This window comes from Glandiceps talaboti, chromosome 10 (assembly GCF_964340395.1).
Source record: "Glandiceps talaboti chromosome 10, keGlaTala1.1, whole genome shotgun sequence".
NCBI lineage: Eukaryota > Metazoa > Hemichordata > Enteropneusta > Spengelidae > Glandiceps > Glandiceps talaboti.
This window is the reverse complement of record NC_135558.1, coordinates 944,163-965,351: the sequence shown is the minus strand read 5'-3', so window position 1 is coordinate 965,351 and position 21,189 is coordinate 944,163. Positions and strand designations below refer to the sequence as shown.

General features: G+C 34.3%; 1 protein-coding gene across 2 annotated transcripts in view; it reads left to right on the top strand.

Annotated features, from left to right (window-relative positions):
* The window catches only part of LOC144440547 (serine/threonine-protein phosphatase 1 regulatory subunit 10-like), a 35,591-nt gene that overhangs the window by 747 nt on the left and 13,655 nt on the right, over nt 1–21,189 (top strand). For both annotated transcript variants that reach the window (XM_078129926.1, XM_078129927.1), the window contains 3 exons: nt 15,409–15,540; nt 20,031–20,134; nt 20,880–20,966. In XM_078129926.1, coding sequence (XP_077986052.1) covers nt 15,538–15,540; nt 20,031–20,134; nt 20,880–20,966 — 194 coding nt within the window. In that variant the 5' untranslated portion in view covers nt 15,409–15,537. The remainder of the gene's footprint in view (nt 1–15,408; nt 15,541–20,030; nt 20,135–20,879; nt 20,967–21,189) is intronic.

Sequence of the window (21,189 nt, the reverse complement as noted above, 5' to 3'; positions counted from 1 at the left end):
TGGTATAAACGATTACAGTGGTAGGGAGGGCAGTGTATATTAAGGCTGAGATAAAGCCAACCTGTTCGTCTAATTCATGAAAATTTACTGGAATTCTTAGAACTGAAATAAAAACGAAATGAGATGGGGCTATGTGTAATGATATTGTGTAACAATATGTCGTACATTCACAGAAAAGGGCATGGAATTTAGACTAGCAGTAATTGTTTTAGATTGGCAACTATAAAATGTACTGTACTGTGACACTAATAGATACAAAGGCTTGGGTGCAGTGGTCATTTGCAATACTCTGCTAGAAAAGCTTGGCGTGAATATGCTTGAATAGCTGTAGACCTGAGTGGCATCAAATAGTAAGAACGTTGGTGTAAAAAAAAATTGAATTTAGTAATTTTGAAGGCTAGAACTTGGGACTGCACCAGAATAATAATAATAAGATGAATTCATGTCATAGAGCAGCCATGTGCTGTGCAATAGTAACACCATACACTGGGAATCTTACAATGTACATGTAGAATTTCAAAACAAAAAGAAAAGATAATTTTGTTTTACTTTCCTATTAAACTGCCAAAATCACTTGTGTGAGCAAATTTTTTGTTACAAGTATATCACAAATTTTTGCAATTTAAAATCCCAGCAATATGTTATTTTTTCACCACTTCAAAACACACAGTAATGTGATATTGTAGTTAATTTATTTATCCTTTTGTCAGCATATGGTAAATCCTACCAGAGGCGTGGTTTGAAAAATACTGCTACCTATGAACAGAAATTAAAATTACGAAATCATGTTTAGTTCGATGAAATCATAAGCAAAAAAGTCTTTCAGAATGCCCTACATGAGAAGGTGAAGTCTTGCTAGAGTGCATAGGAAGATAAAAAATATGAAACAACTAAATGTGAAAGGAGGGAAGTAGAGATGCATGAAAAAGGGGCTTTTACTTTCTTGATTAAAATATAGGTCTTGTCACAAATGAATGCGGTTTAGTTTTGAGTCATATAAGAAAAATTTATGACGGTTTTAGATCATCTGTTCTTAGATCAGTGAATGTGATGATTTGTTATTGAAAGGCATGAAAAGGAATTTGTGGAAGTTGCCACTTTATAGGAATTATACCATATTACTTGAGTGGAAGCTTCATGACACTTCACTAAGATTCCATAAAATGAAGTGCAGTCCTAAAATGCACAAATTGTACCATGATAAACATTGCTATCTGCCACATTATGACACCAAATCTTTGAGTGCCTAGATAATCAATAGATGCACAAATCCCTGCAATATCATAAATGGTTACATTTGCACATTAGAATGAAACTACTTGGAGGAGAGGGTTTTTGTGGAGTCATGACGGGCGAATGGTTAGAGTGGCCAGCTTGGAATCTGCAGGTTGCAGGTTCAAGCCCCATCACTGCCATTTGTTTCTGAGTGGCTAAAGTCCTTGGGCAAGATTTGAACCATGACTGTGCCTGTCAACCCAACTGTATAATTTGGGATTTGGTAGGATAGAGATTGCAATGTGAATGTTTTAATCCTATGCACTTATAAAGGCTGCTATGGATTGTATGCTCCCCAGGGAGTTGAAGTATAAAGTGCCTGTGTGCCACTATAGATCCGAGCCAGGTGTAATTGTAAAGTGGGAAAGCGCTATATAAAAACTAACATTATTATTATTTGGGATGGGCGTCAGTTTGTGGTTCATGGATTTTAATGCAAGTCAAGACTTACTTTGCCTGTCTACCTCAAGCAGATTTCGTTGAGTAGAATTATACGCTTCAGAGAAACAAATGATAAATCTAGTAACCTTGGCATTAATTACTTTCAAGGTCAGGGGTCTTCTTAAAACATAGCCCCTGGCATGATTTCCAGGGCCTATGGTGGAAATGAGTTGAAAAGGGAACAGCATTAAAACTGCCCTAAAGAATTCAATTAAATGAAATGATCAAAATGGCAACCTTTTTTCCCCAGTTCTCTAATTTCTAGTCTTTTATGAGTGCTGTTACAAAAAAAACATTTTGCTGTTGTGTAGACTGAAGTCACAAAGTTTCCAAACAAGGCTCTCGTCAGCGTGGTTGTGTTAAATTAGAGAAAGAAATTGTATTACATCATTGATACTAAACCTGCTCCTGAATCTTTTGAATATATCCGTTAGACCAGTATTGTCAGGTACACTGTCTAACAGAAAAGACGATGGATTATTCTGTAAGATTTTCAATGAAAATATCAAAATTTGAAACAAATTTACAAAATAGCTGCCATATGACCAGCATGTGGTCATTTCCAAACATTTTGAAATTCTATCTTCGATAGAAAAATAAGTGATAAAGTAATCTCCTCCCCTCCCCTCATGATAATGGTTTGGTAACAAATAGTAAATGAAATTTGTATGATTGAGAAGTGCAATTGGGAAGATGTATTAGGGGACTCTGGAACACCTACAAAGCTACATAGCACTCTAACAGTTTACTTTTCTAATACATGCAGAGAAATCCTATTGTTAGAATCTGTCCTCCAAGGGTGTTCAAGTTGCCAAGCTGTGCAAAGAAATAATTCAATAACCTTCAAATATAACCACTCAAATGAAATTTGAAATTACTGATTAGTTGAACTAGATGGCAGATATAGATTAAATATTAATAAAACCTATGTAACTTCTGAGGTACATGGTATTTCCTAACTAGTCAGTCACTGAGAATTTGACCACCCCTATTCCAATTTAGTGTTAAACTGAACTTTTCGCTGTTATGGAGAAACACCCCCCATGTAAAGGTACCAGTGTTGATATCCAAGAGTTAAATTTATGAGTGAGTGCCATCAAGGTGAAATGTAGGAAAAAGGACCACACAATGCTTAAGCTTTTCCCACATTTTGAGATATGTTTGGTTTACATTGTAAATGTTGAAATTAGAAGACACTCCATTGTACAAGGCATCAAATTGTGGATAGATGTATGATTGTTAGTTAAAGTGGAATAATTTACTTCCTCTGGAATTTGTTATGCTGTTTTCACCAGTATCTTGTCACTGAAAAAAATTGTAAAATATTTAAAATATGTGGGCATGATGAAAAAAATATGTACGCAATTTTTTTTCAGCAAAAATGCTATTCCTGGAAAGTAAACTAGTCCACAGAAATTAGTAGTTTTCATATTCTGGCAGAATATGAAAACTACTATTTCTGCATGTTTAAAATATAAATTGTGCTATCTATAAGCCCCCCATGAACATGAGTGACAGGAAAATAAATCTGAAGTAATTTATTTTTCTGCACTCCAATTCATCACCCTGAAATATTGTTTTGTGTTGGTGTGCTGCAGAGGTGGGGCTTATAGTACATTGTATTGCATGTTTTATTTTCAGATACTGTTAATAACTAGACTGTTCGACGATCTGTAGTGGTATCCTGTTAAGCTGTTGGCTGTATCTTGTTCATATTTTCATTGTATGTGGTAAATATAGCATCATAGGTGCATTTTTCATGGCAAGCACATAAATGGAAAAGCTCTGCGATGAACCAATCATTCACTATCAGCATCAATATAATGATGTCATATCATGACATCAAACTTTCGTATTTTATTTTTTTACCTCAACAAGCCACCTATAACTATCAGGTACGCCACCAAGTTTTACTAGTATTTCCTGCAGTCGTGTGACATCACAGCAGGATCAGACAGCTGCTGCAACTAAGAGCTTTCCATTCAAAATCACACCTATGATGCAAGATTGACCACTAAATCAGCCTACAGTGCTTTATTTACTACTTAGCGAAAAGAAGTAGAATTGACTGTCAACATTCCAGCAGAGTGTTCATTTGGTAGTTGCAAAGAACTGCAAATGTAAATGTATCAACTAATATTGTTTACAGAAGAAGCTTGCATTTGCATGAGTGAGAATTTGAAAGTTTAGAGGCAGGGTTAGGATCATGTCACGCAACAAAAAACTAGCCAATGTTTGGTTACTTCAATCTTTCAACTATGAAGTGATTATTGAGTTGTTGGATCCCTTGCAATCACCAATGTGGAAATGAGGTGCAACGTGTGAGAAATGAAGATGGCTGATATGAAATGAATTTTTTAATTGAAATGTATGATTTTAAGACAATTAATTTCAGTGTTGATGTACATGTATTAGGGTTGCAATCTCACTTGTATTACTGAACAGAAAATTAGCTAGATAAAACGAAGTGAATGTTAAACACTGTGAGTAGTTTGTTTTTACATTGCTGCATTGTATGTGCTGTAAACAGTGACATTTGAAACTAAGCATGTAAAATTGAAACCTACCAATTTTGATTTCATATCAAGATAAATAATGTGCCATGTTCACTGTGAAATGATAGATATTATTCCCCAATATTCATTCAGCAACGGAAAAAAATGGCCTGAGACTGAGGGGCCTTTACACTATGAGTTAAAAACAAGCACTGACAGGAAACCTATAAATCACAAGTGTTTTCTTGCTGAATGAAGAAAAACCTGTGGAAAATAATATCTGTGCAAGTGTACTTTTTTGAAAAAGGAGGCAAAATAATGGTGATTTAGAATGTTCTGACTCTGATTCATAAGCAGTGACATAGATACTGTCGTGACATTGAACTGTTGAATGACCAGGGTATAAACCCCATATTATTTGTTTGAACAAGAACAACTTGGCTTGCACCTTGTCTATTTGTTGTGATGTCTTATATGAAGCATCAGAGGATATTTAAAATTATTGTACTAAAAGTAATTGATAAGAAACTGACAGACTTCGTACATGCATTACAATTTTTTATGTGGATATATTGCTTATACTTGTATATTTATATGTGTGCCATTACCAATGTTGCCACCATTATGCAATCAAGTGAGAATTTCATAACTGATATGAAGAAGTATTTTGAACTATATTTAGATCTGGTTAATAATGTGAGCAATAATTTGTATGTAGAATTATTGATGGTCCCTGGCTCCCGCATATTGATTCGCTGATAAGTTTTCATTTATTCAAAAGTTCTTGATCAGTGCACTGCTCATTTACTGTAACTTTTGTCAGAATATTTGCTGGAAGTGATGAATTTTGTAGTCAGACTGAATACCAGGAAATATTTGTTCTCTGTGTGTGTCATATCTTAATGGACCAATTTACCAGAGCTCATCCAATCCAGAACTTTGTGGATTGTGGTGAACTTTGTGATAATTTTCAACCATGGCAATCCCATTACATAAGCCCCAGTGTTTGAACCAGTGTTCTTGCATCTAGTGCTAACTTATCCACAAGAATTTGATGGCCTCACTTTTGTGCAGACAATCTTTTTCGATATTTGTGCTAGACATTTGGCTTTATCACTCATATTTGAGTTTCAGTCATAATCTAACCATAATATTGAATCAATTACCATGATATCATTTCTGTGAAATGTAAGTGATGGTCCCATATATGTGTATCTGAAATCCCATGTGAAATTTAGACAGGAGGCAAACATTGTTAGGGCACTGCTCATAATTGCCATTGGTAACAAAAAACTTTTCAGCAAATTGTTGATCTAGAAAGATTCAATTAATTAGTAGTTTTTGTTGATTTGCACTGGTTAAATGTACACTGTTGCAGAAAACATATGTAACAACACGTAATTTCTTTATTCCCATTATTCCAGATAGATACATGTCCATACAATTTCTCACATGACAGCTATTAGTGTTAGACAAATATTGTATTTGAGGAAAGTCAAAATTCCATCAGCAACTAGAATAGCTACTGTAGCAATATGTTTTCAAATACATATTGTGCACATGTGAACTTGACAGTCAGACTCTGTGATCTTATACATTGTATATGTGTATTTCTATGTAGTCTATTTCCTAAATTGGTATCATTACGATTTATACCAGTGACCTCCACTCACAGTTCCTATGCAGTATCGTTATGATTTACACTTTCACTCACAGTCTAGTTACTACACGTTATCGTTACCATTTAGACCTCCACTCACAGTCTTTCCTATATGGTATCATTACCATTTACACCTCCACTCACAGTTTAGTGGTTTAGTTTGAAATCATGTTGGCATCTAGACTAATTTCTATGTAGCTCATAGAGGTCATGGTTTGTAGCCAGTTTCATAATGACTTGCACAGTTACTTTGACTTTGTTCTTTAATTAGTGGGAGCATTTTATACTTGAACTTGTGAAAAATAGACAGTCCAACAAGTAATGTGTTCATGGAGTTTGTTAGACAGTATATGTACTAGTAGGGTATGTGACCAAGTCGTGAGTTTGTGGAAGTACTACACTACTTATTGTGCCCCAGGTTTAGTAGACTGTCGACAGTCGTTCGTGCCTTTTTTGCTGTGTTTCATCTAAAAAAGTTGCCTCGCTCCGTAGCATTGAATACTAATGTGTACTGATAGGAACTGTGATTGCCGAAGGCACAAACTGTGAGTGCCTCATGCCACTGGCACTCACTCACTGATCAGTATGTGGTTATAGTATTGTTCGGGATTGGAGCGAGGCAACGACTTTAGTTTTAGATAAAACATAGCAAAAAAAGGCACGAATGACTGTCCGTCGACAGTCTACAGTTTTAGATACTTCATCTTTTGTTACTTTCTGAAAATGTATAAATTATTTGCATTTATCTTCACAATGTTGTTTTACTGTAGTCTGATGATATTGTAATTATCATGTGGATAGCATTTGCACATCTTACAAATTGAAAAAGGTAACTTTACCATATTCTTACATGATGTAGATATATACCGGTACAAGCTCAATAAATGAACTGTATTCCATTTGGAGAAGGGGAGGGGGTCTGGCGTCAATGTGATTGCTGAACTTCGTTTTCACACTTTTAACCAAACTGAAAACTTTCACACCTTCAGTGATAACAGATTCTGTATTTACTACTAAGATGTTGATAAGTTGATTAAAATTTACTTCTAATGTGAGATATGGTGCTGGGTTTCCAATAGTATTTTAATGTGTTCACCATCATGTTTTTACATTGAATCAATTATAGTGATTTTACCACTCTACAATTTTCATAATGGTGTACATCATATATAAACAACTTTAATGTGTCGATGTTACATGTGTGAATGTTCATGTGGGAAGGGGAGGGGTGTCCTAAGCAAACAAAGTTCATTTATTGAGTTTGTGATAATGCGATCGTCACTTTAGCCATGATTATGTTTATTCATACAAGTGCAAATAGTTCGTAGAAGCTATCAGATTAGCATGCAATGCAATGTGACAAGAAGGATGTGTATTTCATATTTCTGTTATTAGTTGTTTTCCCCTGACTTCTCAGTGTTATGGTCTCAACCCTGTGATTGCTTGAAGGCAATAGAAGTTAGTTAATATATATCAGTATATTCTTGTGTCGTGTAAATTAATGTATATCTCTGGCATAACATTGATCAGGTAGTGGTCTGATATCAGTTATGTTTAGCCTGACAGTTTTAGCACAACTATAGAACTGAACTGAGGTTCAGGGATGTTTCTTGGAATCTTTATCTGAAGAATTACTAAGGACTTGATGATGATCCCCATTAGCAATATGCAAATTGTGTCTTAAAATGTGAACTTTTGTCAAAAAGTTATATCTTGAAAACTATTACATAGACAGTGCTGAAATTTGGCATGATGTTACAAGTCTGTTGTAATGCTATACATGAAGATACTACACTTGCATGTAATAATATGTTCTACCATCAAAGAGGGGAAATAGTACATGAATTAATCCACATGAAAATTCAGATTGTGCTTTCTGACTAAAATCCCATTTTGTTTAATTATTAAAGATAAGAACATGTGATGTATTTCTAGAAGTATTTGTGCTGTGAATGAAATATATTCATGACATCATTATGCATAGTTACAATGATAATTCTGCTAAAATTAAAGTAGCCAGGGCAGATAATAGTAAAGATGATATGAACTGATGTTATACACTTACATGTACTGCCTGGCTTTATTTGGACACTTGTAGATGTCTATTACCTTGAGGGTTGTTATACACCAACATTTTCCTGAGCAGTGTGCCCGCTAGTGATAGCCAAATTTTGTTGTGAGTTAAAATGATAAAAACTGGTATTTCTTGTGAGTTACCACATAGTAAGAGATAGGAGAACAAATTTTGGTGCGTCACTTAAAGTGTGTGTGTCGGTGGCACGTCAAATTGGCTTAGAGGGCACACTGTTCCTGAGGCTGAAAGCCAAGGGAAATAGTTTCTACATAACGGCACAAAGGGCAATGTGACACCTACCATCTCGGAGTGTTATGAAAATAATGATAGTCTATTGCTGTATTATTACCCACTTTCGAATGTACATGATTGTGTAATTGACAGCGATAATGAGAATTGTTTTACATGCAAATCACAATGCTGGAAGTGATGTGATAGTTGCCTTTTCTGTTTGGTTCAAAATAATCATTTGTTTGTATTATATAGTAGAATATCTAGACTTTATTTATTATTGCTTTCACTACAGAATGAAGTGGAAAAATGAGGGGGAAAGTATGCGTATGTTGAAAAGCTTGAATATTTAATTAGTCATATTAGGAGCAGTGTTGGTGCTAAAAGGATAAATTTCAGGGCCATCAGATTATGTATTTATATTCAGTTGTAGAACTTTGGCCATTGTCAGATTGACAATAGTCTGGGTGCCAACATGGTTCTAAAGGTGTAAATCATAATGATACTGTATAGGAACTAGACTAGATTGACATTAGCCTAGCAACTTTCCTATCTAACTTTGATCATAGAGTCTATAATGTGATATACTGCCTTGGCAGTATAGTACATATACTCATTGTAATAGTATTACCTCTGTCCTACTTGTCCATGGTACCACAGACTGTTCTTGTGAAGAAAGTTTGCAAGCCAAATAGTCAAGGCTCTTGGCTAGTAATATGTATATTGACAGTGTTGAAGGGATACAAACATGTTTACATGTAGTATAATTTGTATACAATAGTACATGTACCATTTGGACTCTCAGGACATAAATACAATGCTATTCAAATTTTGAATTCCGGTTTCAGTTCCCATTTATCGAGTACTCTGTATTTTCTTTCATGTTATGGAAAGAAACTGTTTCCAGCTTAGTCAGAAAGATACATAACAATGTAGTTTTACTCTGACTGTGCTGTCATAGTTTGTTTATGAAAACAGAATGAGATTGTTAAAGATTATCCTCAAACAGGATGTGTTACACAAGAATTCATGTCTGACCTTTATAGAAAGGTTGGTTCCACCCCATGCTTCGTTGAAAATGGTAATGATGAATTAAGAAGAAATATTTTATGTGAATTTCTTGCAACTCTTATACTATTTTATAGAAATATTTTGTGGAGAAAACCCTGTATACTTGTATTTTACCATGCATAAGCCAAAAATATGGAATTTATACCCTGGTCATTCTACATCACAACAGCATGTGTCTATGTCACTGGTTCTGCTCTGTTTGAAATATTGAGTCAAAACGTTCAAAATTGCTTACTTTTCTCAATTTTTCTTTGATATTACTGGTGGTAGTATAATTATGTTATTCCCCAATATTTTTTCGTTATTCAGCCAGAAAATACTTGTGACCTAAGGGTTTTGTCATTATTTGTCCAGCAACAGAGCCCCCCTTATGCCACCTGTATTTTTCTTGGCTGAATGAAGAAAAATAGTGGTGAATAACATCTAAATGTATAGTGTGGATTAATGTAGATCTGAAAGATTAGATGAAGGATAACTAGACTAGTATTTGTAAAGCATAACTACAACAATAATGTAAAACTGTTTGTGAAGTTATATATTACATTGGTTGTGGTGTAAACTAAATGTTCATAGGCTACCTTTGATTGTATGTGTAATGTAACAGCTGTCATCCAGTTTGGTAAACAAAGGAATCAGGTATAAATCATTTGACTCCTACATGTAGGTAGTACATGTTAACCATGAACAGTGTTAATTCAGAAAAGTTTTTTTAATTTTATGGTACCCTGTACAAAATAATCATAAGAACAAACAGGAAATGAAATTCATTGTAATAATAGTATTGATATGTAGTATTGTAGGAAGTAGCTATTTATAGAGTATTAAAAAATTATCATAGATCAAGAGTAACTTGTGTGTTATAATGTGCCAATAATTGCAAGAAAAGGTAGAATGTTTCAGCAAAGTTTGGTAAAAGTTTGGAAGTTTTCTCAGTATTAGGTATTTTCTGTCAGCCATATTTTTAATTGCTGATGACAACTAATAACTTCATTAGGTTAAAATTCAGCATTGCTTTATCATGTCAATCCAGAGTAGGATGTGGACAAAATGTTGCATACATATACAATGTAGGTACTTTGCCAAGTCAGACTTGTGATTGTTTTGTTGAGAGCACTGGTTTGTGATATATAAAATCATTTGAGTCATGCTATACATTGTACACACCTGTTTAGATATGATAGATACATGGATATAATTAACCATGCAGGTTTAAAAAGTGACTTTGTAGATAAATTTGACCAAATACACCAGGCACATTTGTATGTAACACTTGCAATTGGTCACCGTTACTGTACTACACTGAAATTATTACTTGTACAAATCAATATGAGTTAGGTACTAGGTTCGGCGGCATGGCCTTCATGAAAAACAAAATTGTTATTTTTTGTTAGGTGAAATGTTAGAAAGTTTTACTTGTGAGTTAATACATCCAGTAGTAAAGGGTAGAGGAACATCAACTTTTGTTGTAATGTAACACAACTTTCATACTATAGTGTGTCAAAAGAAATTGCTGTGTGTCAGTAACACATCAAATTGTCTTAATATTAGAGGACATACTTACAAAGTGTGGTATGTATTTCTGGCTACCAGCTGTAAATACAGTGATCTCCCCACTATAGAGAAGGCATGGTGTAAGGATCTTCCTTACCACCCAGGCTGCCATGCTTCTGAAGTCTTCTCTATCCTTGAGCTTTAGATGAATGTAGTTATACTTTAACATGAAGAGAACTGGCTGTGTAATATGTTAAAATATAAACAGGTCAGAGTATGTTTCAAATGTTGAAGGTATCCATATTATAAATGTTTATTATGCAAATTACAATTGTCATTGATCCATCATTATGCAAGCAGACCTTGTACTATAAAGTAGGAGATATAAAGTGCAACATAAAACAGGACCTTTTTAATAAACAGGAATAATTTACAGTACATGCTCAGGGACATCATAGGCAGTGTGCTATCTAATAACAGCCAAATTTTGTTGAGTCAAATTGATAAAAATGGGATTTCTTGTGAGTCACCACATAGTAAAAGATAGAGAACACCAATTTTGGTGTGTCACTAGAAATTGTGTGCATCAGTGGCACATCAAATTGGCTTAGAGGGCACACTGATCATTATAGTGGTGGTACAAGATGAATATGATTGTACATGTAGACATACAAATGTTGACAGCTGCAGAATTTTCAAATGTAATATGGCAGAACAGGTCATGTTAGAAATTCCAAATCAAAATTACATGTACAAATGTACTATTGTATCCTTAACAGTCAGACTGACTGTTAAACTGATTTGATATTGATTCAGTTCTATTAGTATGAAACTGTAATCAAAGTTGAAGTATTCGCCAAGACATATAGTTAATTAATATATGACTAGATGAAAATGACTGCCAGAATTTGTACCAAATTGTGGTGAATGTACATTGTATGATGTATATTCTCAGAAATGACCTCTCGTTCTTTGCTCTTTGAAAAATATGTAGCATAGAATTCTACTGAGATCTCTAGTATTTGCATCATGCAGAGTGTACACCTGTTTAATCTCAGGTGGTATTGGTGTGTGATGTATCCGTCCATCTCAATAAGTAACCTTCAAGTTAAATCTTCTGCTATCTGTTGAATGTCAGCACTGTGGCAACTGTGTCAGAAATATGTCAGATGTATTTCAAGTTCTAGATCAGTTTCATATACTTATACTTTTCATAGTCAGTTAGTAACAGCCTCATCAGAGATTCATGACCTGACCTGTGTGTATGTGCACATTTTTATTTGCTCCACTATTTTGACAAACCTGATAATAAATTTTGGTTGGCTAGTTTGTATTGGAGCCATGAAACATTCTAGTTTACATCATTTGTCACTTTTTGTACAGTCAGTGACCCAATATTAGTGTCAAAAATGGCTTTAATAATGTAAATCTTTCATGTGAGTGATGGTGACTTGTCATTTCTTGTGAGAAATTTGAGATAGTTAAAATATAGTATTTATCTGTCTGTATGGAGCTGTTACCATGAAATAAGGAATTGCAGAACTAGAAGGAAAGAGGATGTGAAACATCTAAATATATTATGCTCTTCAAATTACATTGATTTGGAATTGATATTATACTGTTTACTGTATTATTGTACATGTACCTTTCAATGCATGAAGTTCTCTTCCAAGCTGTGTTCTGTGGGTGGCTTTTTTAGAAGTGTGGGCTGTAGTAAAAAAGATGACATTTGATCTTTTACCAGCCTTATGATTTATCACAGTAAAGTACAGTCAATGTTCAAGTAGATGCAAACTATTGTGTACATATTACATGTATATGTGCATGTATGTGTTTACTGATTTCTGGTCTTTGTCTGTTGAAGTGCTTGCTTGTATGTTGTAGCAAAGTACAAATGATATCAAAGGCATTGCATGTTTTAACCAAGGAGAGTTGATAGGTAAAATCTACTTGAGTAAAGTTAAGTTCCCCTGATGTTTTATACTTGGGTTCCAACCAATGGTACAGAAATCTGTAGATGCAATTTTTATCGGATTCCAACTTTCTACTCCTGAGGTTCCCAAATCTTTGCAAAAATACTGTTTATTATACTAAATTACTAAGGTAGTTACAAAGAGGGATATCAGTAACAGTGCAGTGTCCCTGAAGTTAGGTACTAACTTGGTATTCTTATTCATTGTCAGTTTTATATAGAAAAGTACATGACAATTGTATTTACTGTATTTTGCTATTTTTACCAAGAGAATAGTCAGCAGTTCAAAATAATAAAACCATTCAAACTTGAAAGAAGGATGATTTTCAGTTACCTGAAACACATTGACATGATTTGTGTTGCCATATTTGAACAGCACTCCTGTGGTAATGTAAGAATGGATGAAATTATCGCAGTCTTTACGATGTATCTGTATACATGTATAGTTGGATTTTTTATCCACAAAAAGATATTAAATGTCACGTGTGTGATATTGTGCTTTGTTTGTTGCCAATAACACCACATGTTGAAGAGTTAAAATGTGAGGGCCACCATATCATATAGCTTTGGTAATGAAATTGTAATAACCGAGAGATTTGTCTTGGTATCTCGTGTACATTTAGGTCTTTACACCTTGGTTTAGATAGCTTCTTCAGATAGTAACACCAAGACAAGTAATGGCAAATGCTGAAAGTGACCCAGTCCAGAACTAATAGGATTCACTGTTGTCATACATAATTATATTCAAAATTTAAATACACTTCTTCAGATATACATTGTATATGTTATGTCAGTTTGTTAAGAAATAATCACAATGTCTCACAGCAGACTTTGTATTGTTTGAGTGGCAACAGTTTCACATGATGCTATCCTAGGAGCCTGTTTATGGCAAGTAGTGAGCTGTTGCTTCTACATCAACAGCAAGTCTTGTAGGATAGATTATGATAATAACTTGATACCTTGGATGATTGAGAACAGTATGTCCATGTATCATTTGTACATTCATAGACAGTATGTCCATGTATCATTTGTACATTCATAAACAGTATGTCCATGTATCATTTGTACATTCACAGACAGTATGTCCATGTATCATTTGTACATTCATAGACAGTATGTCCATGTATCATTTGTACATTTATAGACAGTATGTCCATGTATCATTTATACATTCATAGACAGCATGTCCATGTATCATTTGTACATTCACAGACAGTATGTCCATGTATCATTTGTACATTCACAGAGTGTATGTCCATGTATCATTTGTACATTTATAGACAGTATGTCCATGTATCATTTGTACATTCACAGACAGTATGTCCATGTATCATTTGTACATTCACAGAGTGTATGTCCATGTATCATTTGTACATTCATAGACAGTATGTCCATGTATCATTTGTACATTCATAGACAGTATGTCCATGTATCATTTGTACATTCATAGACAGTATGTCCATGTATCATTTATACATTCATAAACAGTATGTCCATGTATCATTTGTACATTCACAGACAGTATGTCCATGTATCATTTGTACATTCACAGAGTGTATGTCCATGTATCATTTGTACATTCATAGACAGTATGTCCATGTATCATTTATACATTCATAGACAGTATGTCCATGTATCATTTGTACATTCATAGACAGTATGTCCATGTATCATTTATACATTCATAAACAGTATGTCCATGTATCATTTGTACATTCATAGACAGTATGTCCATGTATCATTTGTACATTCATAGACAGTTTGTCCATGTATCATTTGTACATTCACAGACAGTATGTCCATGTATCATTTGTACATTCATAGACAGTATGTCCATGTATCATTTATACATTTATAGACAGTATGTCCATGTATCATTTGTACATTCATAGACAGTATGTCCATGTATCATTTGTACATTCATAGACAGTATGTCCATGTATCATTTATACATTCATAGACAGTATGTCCATGTATCATTTGTACATTCACAGACAGTATGTCCATGTATCATTTGTACATTCATAGACAGTATGTCCATGTATCATTTATACATTCATAGACAGTTTGTCCATGTATCATTTATACATTCATAGACAGTATGTCCATGTATCATTTGTACATTCATAGACAGTATGTCCATGTATCATTTGTACATTTATAGACAGTATGTCCATGTATCATTTGTACATTTATAGACAGTATGTCCATGTATCATTTGTACATTCACAGACAGTATGTCCATGTATCATTTGTACATTTTAAATAGATTGTAATTGTTAAGAGTATTGTACTGTGATAGCAAATTTTATTGTAGAAAAACAGTGCAAAAGAAAAGATGATTTTGTAGGCTTTCTTTTAAACCATACCCATAATTATGAATCTATCAGTCTATGCACTAGAAGCAGTCTATTGTCTATGCAATAGAATTGTTGTCTACAATGTATGCTATAGATTTGTTGTCTATTCTATAAATTTGTTTCTGTGGGCTTTCTTTTGAACCGTACCCACAATTATGAATCTATCATTCTATGCACTAGAAACAGTCAATTGTCTATGCAGTTGTCATTTCATGTGAAATTTTAACAACTTAGAAAACTTAACAAATCTGGATTGATTGATTCCCTTTTGTAAATGGTCAAATCAAAACTAACTATTGTTTGTATTTTTCTTTTCTTTCTTTGTGTTTGCATTTCAGAGGGAAGAGTGAGGAGATTATCATTGAAGAATTATATATATATATATTGGTGAAACCACACAGAGCAGTTATTGTACAGATATCAAGTTTTACCTTCAAATCTTTTGTTTATCGGGACTTTCCGACAAAATGGTAATTAAAAGGGTCCAATTTTAAACTTAAATGATGTAACATGTCAATGGACAAGGTGATATAACTCAACTGTTTAGTCGTTTCTTTTTGTGATATTTACATAATGCAATGACAACTGAATACAGCAAAGTTTGTTCCTGCCAGGTGAAGAAGATATGGTGTAAACACCAAATCCTGTATTTGGTGTCGGTACATGTCACAAAGAAGAGCTTTTTGTCTTCCTGTGGAATTTGGATTCCCAAAACCCTGATGGATATCAAGGCTACAAGTGCATCATGTTCTGGACGGTATCCATGTAGCATGTTTTGTGGTGAAATTTCAACACTGTGTCTTCGAAGTAAATTGTTTAGATGGGTACATTTGTATAGTTATTTACATACCGTACTATGATATACAAGACTTGATCAGAATACTATCTCTTGCGAAAAATTATCTTGGAGTGGTAAGATGGGTTGGTTGAGGAGGGAGGGGGGAGTGGGGGATATGTGCCTTTAATCGTGGCCTGTCTATGCAGATGAAAAATTATATTTAGCATAGCAGTATTTTGTAGAAATATGTTGTGGCTTCATAAACACCCAAATTCTGCCTCTCAAAGTTGAAGCCCTATTGCATGTAGTTGATAGAGGTTAGCAGCTGAAGAAAAAGAATAAAACTTAAATAGTTTAAACAACGTGATTTATATAAATCTGAGGGCAGCAAAGAAAATGCTGCTTGTCTGATGTAAAAAAAAAAAAAAGACAAAAAAAGACAAAAGACAAAAAAGAAAAACAGGCAGTTATTACAGCATGGCTTTACATTGAGATGTTTTTTGTACAGAAGACACCATTTTGCTACAAATGTATGACACAATGCGATATAGCAAGACTTGCACATACATGTATGTTCATTGACATCCTGAGGTAAGTATTGACAGTGACAAACAAAGCAACTCATTTAATTCAATCAGATGTATTCATTGACAACTGCCTTTCCATGAGGTAATGTTCTTACATACTGTAAAACTTGGATGGGGGAGGGAAGAAGGTGGCAGATGGTGAGAATGTGACAAAATGAAATATGCAATGAGAGGAATCATCAAAAAGTGTTGCCTGTGATATTCCTATATAATTTACATACACAACACATGTTGCTTGAATGAAGTTAGCCAAGGAAAACCTTCACACAAACCCATTTTAGGTAAAAACAAGATAACATACAAAAACAACAGTGGATGCTTCTCAGTACAAAGTGTCACTACCTATTTGAATACAACTTGACAATCTTTGTGCAGCAGAACTCACATTGTATTTGATCCTTTAGCAATGTGAAAATAATGAGATATTTGCCTGATCCTTGTCACAGCACTATCACAATAAATCCTCATCAAATAACTATATTTGGATTATTTACATTTAACTGTTGTGACACTGACATTGCTCCGGGTGCAGCTACAAAATTGTCCCTCTATAGCATGACAAAGAAAGCCCAAAGTCATTGCATAAAATTACCATGATGTTCCTGTACACCCCAGCCCCACGCATTGCCTAAGGGTGTATTTGTTGACCACCTACAAACTGTGTATCATCCCTGGTCCTGAACAAATAAAGTTTTTCTGACTTCAGTGCACATTTACATATAAAGTGTAATAAGATCAACTGATATAGCTCTATAAACTTTGTCGCTGTATATACCTAAAACACAAATAGTACACTGTCTTACAGTAACTAATTCAACGCAGGTTTGAAAACTTTTATAATTTGAATATTCCAAGTCTGTATACACTGTATAGCAACCGTGACGTCAATGGTTATTATAGTTATACAGCTATCTTATGTAAATAAAGTCAATTTTTCAATGGCTCTACATGCATCACAAACAACATCAAACTTCTATGGCCTGCATATGATGATATATGGTATTTGTACAAGAATATCATCCCAAAATTTGTGGCTGGCAGACTTCTCACATTGCCATCCCAGAATGCAACCCCATAGGGTAGTGGATGGATGTCATTTGGCTTATTTGAGAATTGGAGTAATTCCCTGCCGCAATAGAAAACAAAAATAATGAAAACATTGGCCACCATGGCATGCTCCTTTACAAAAATGGTCATTGTGATGAATAGTTGCCAGTCTGGATGCAAACATGGTCCTCTAACTAAACCACTGAGTGGAGGTGTAAATCATAACAACACCGTATAGGAACTAGACTATGTGAGTGGAGGTGTAAATCGTAACAACACCGTATAGGAACTAGACTATGTGAGTGGAGGTGTAAATCGTAACGACACCGTATAGGAACTAGACTATGTGAGTGGAGGTGTAAATCGTAACAACACTGTACAGGAACTAGACTGTGAGTGGAGGTGTAAATCGTAACAACACCGTATAGGAACTAGACTATGCGAGTGGAGGTGTAAATCGTAACGACACCGTATAGGAACTAGACTATGTGAGTGGAGGTGTAAATCGTAACAACACTGTACAGGAACTAGACTGTGAGTGGAGGTGTAAATCGTAATGATACTGTATAGGAACTAGACTGTGAGTGGAGATGTAAATCATAACAACACTGTATAGGAACTAGACTATGTGAGTGGAGGTGTAAATGGTAACAACACCGTATAGGAACTAGACTATGTGAGTGGAGGTGTAAATGGTAACGATACTGTATAGGAACTAGACTATGTGAGTGGAGGTGTAAATGGTAACGACACCGTATAGGAACTAGACTATGTGAGTGGAGATGTAAATGGTAACAACGATGTATAGGAACTAGACTATGTGAGTTGAGGTGTAAATCGTAACAACACCGTATAGGAACTAGACTGATATACACATGAAGCCAAGATGTATATTAGCACTTTAATGAAAACCTACTAGAGAGTAGTTGGATGTTTTAGAAAAAAATTATTTACCTGCGATCACATAACACCTAATTAATACAGTCACTTGGTGTTATTATACATGGGGGGGGGGGGGGGGGGCACATGGTTCTCAGAATTACTTCAACAAAATATTGCCAGTGTTGAAATAAAAACAAAGGAAGTTGTGAAAATATGAATGCAGGTCATGTAGAAATACTGAAATCAGGTACAATGCCAAATATGTTTTCCTCCCCATGCCTGCAACTTTTATGCAATTTGACTGAAGCATTAGGTTTACAAATAACAGCAACATGCAGTGCTTGGAACATAAGATATAAAAGTTTTTCTCAGATATTAACTATATATTTACTAATATATTGTGAATGACTTAACAATTTTTATAGTTTTATCATGTATTTCATTTTCTCTCCATGACAAGTTTTGTATATATTTCACATTTACAGAGAAATAAAATATATATATTAACATATGTCCGATGTTTGTCTTTATTTCAAATATTGTTTTGATAGAGAGTGGCCATGGAATGTGTGGAGTGTGTGCAATAATTCGTTTGGCCTAATGAAAAAAAATTACACCTGAAATTTTGCTCGTATTTCAACACCGACATATTTGAAATTTCCACAGTATGTTAAATTCGAATAAAGTAGTTAATTTTCTGAAGGGAAATGTTTATATCACAGCATCTGTATGCTCCCAAGTTCAGCATTAAAATCTGAAAACATCTATGTGATGTAAGGGTGAATTCGTCCTTGCATACAATTTCATTGATCAGAATCAATCTATTTAATTCTAAACATGTCTTTTCTATGGCAACTGAGATAAAATTACAATGCAAGTGTGTGTGTGTGTGTGTGGGGGGGGGGGGTCCTTTTAACTTCACTTTGTCCAAATTGTCAATGGTTTTGAATGTGTGATGGGGTGTATATCGCATTGAACTCCCACTACACGGCAGTTTGTAGAACATACTTCAGAATGAGACTAGAATAAATCGTGATCTACAACAACAACATTGTAACAATTTAGTAGGGTATCAATAAATTAGTGCAATGTGTATTCTGGGAAATGATGAATTAAAACAATATTGACAGTTTCCTGAAGGAAATTCCAGATTGAGCAAAAAATAGTAAACTATGAGCATTGATATGTGCTGCAACTCAGTTTGTGACTAAAACTAATGACTCAATTACTAAGTCAGGTCTGAAGTTATACAATTGCATCAACAAACATGAAAGTCGGTGACATTGTGACTGCAGTTAGGTTTATTTGGCAACCACAGAAAGATAAATAACTGCTGCACCTCCAATAATTAGATAAAATGGACCCAGTTTACAAAGATAACGTGAAATATCAGAATACAATAACATGCATGATGTGGATTACACCCATGTTTATTTCGTAATAGTAGTTCACACAGTCTGAGGTTGAGTCCATCCTTTGAGGAAAATTGATTCTTGTGCGTCTATTTCATGTAATGTTTGTTACAATTGTATATAACATTCTTAACACCTATGTTATAGTGTTTATATTTTAATAGGATATTAAAGTGATTTCATAAACATTTTATGGATCTTTTTCTGTTTTCAATGCAATGCATCCAGTGACTCTATTTTCTGTTGTTTTACAGAGTTCCAACGCAGTGGATCCATTACAATTACTTAAGGCTTTATCACCTTTACTTGGTGTCCAAGGTGATATCAAGAGTCCACAAGAAGTAGTCAGGCTGGTCAGGTGAATACAAATCATTTTTACAACATAAGAATTTGAAAATTTAATTTCAATTTAATGTTATTTCAAATGTAGATATTTAAGTTTTGACCAAACATGTCAAACATGCCTACTAAACTGTCAGTCTTGTTCACTCTTATGGTGTTTAGCTGTCAAATTGAAGGACAGGTGATTTGTTCAAAACATGTCTGTTTGTCAATCAAAAGTGGAAGAACAGAACTTGTGTATGAATCTTAGTGCTTCCATAATGAATATACATAGTACTATAAAAATAACAAAGTATACATTTGAACATGGTGAAGGGTCAATGATTTGAATAACACAAATGTAACTAGAACCTTTGACACTGTCTGTGTGACTTGTATATTTAAAGGAATGACTTACTTAATATACAGAGAAGTGTACATTGTATGATGTCACTGTATTGTTGAAATGCGATGAATTACCATCATGCCAAATTATTTCAAAAACAAATTTATCATCATGATACATGTGTTAACAGCATTTTAATGAGTACTAAAATTTTAACATGGGCTGAAAGATTTTGACTAAACTGTCAGTCTTGTTCACTCTATGATAAATGAAACTGTTTATTATTTTGGTACCCTCAGCATTTTCAATACAGTATTTTAATTGCAACAATACAATACAGTATAATCACTGATTTCTGATATTATTAAAACTGTTATCAAGAATGCCCAGTATGATCTAACTACATTTTTCTGCATATTATTACTCTTTATTGCAGTCTGATGCGAGATGCCAAGAAACTTGTCAGTAGGTGTACATATTGTAATATTCTGAAAACAACAAAAAATAAAGAAGCACTTGATAAGTAAGTTATGTTTCATTGTCATCAAGTTTGATTAGTGGAGTCATGATGGGTGAATGGTTAGCGTGACCGGCTTGGAATCTACAGGTTGCAGGTTCGAGCCCTGTCGCTGCCTGCTGTTTGTTTCTGAGTGGCTAAAGTCCTTGGGCAAGATTTGAACCACGACTGGGTGCCTCAGTCAACCCAGCTGTATAATTGGGGACCTGGTAGGATGTAGGTTGCAATG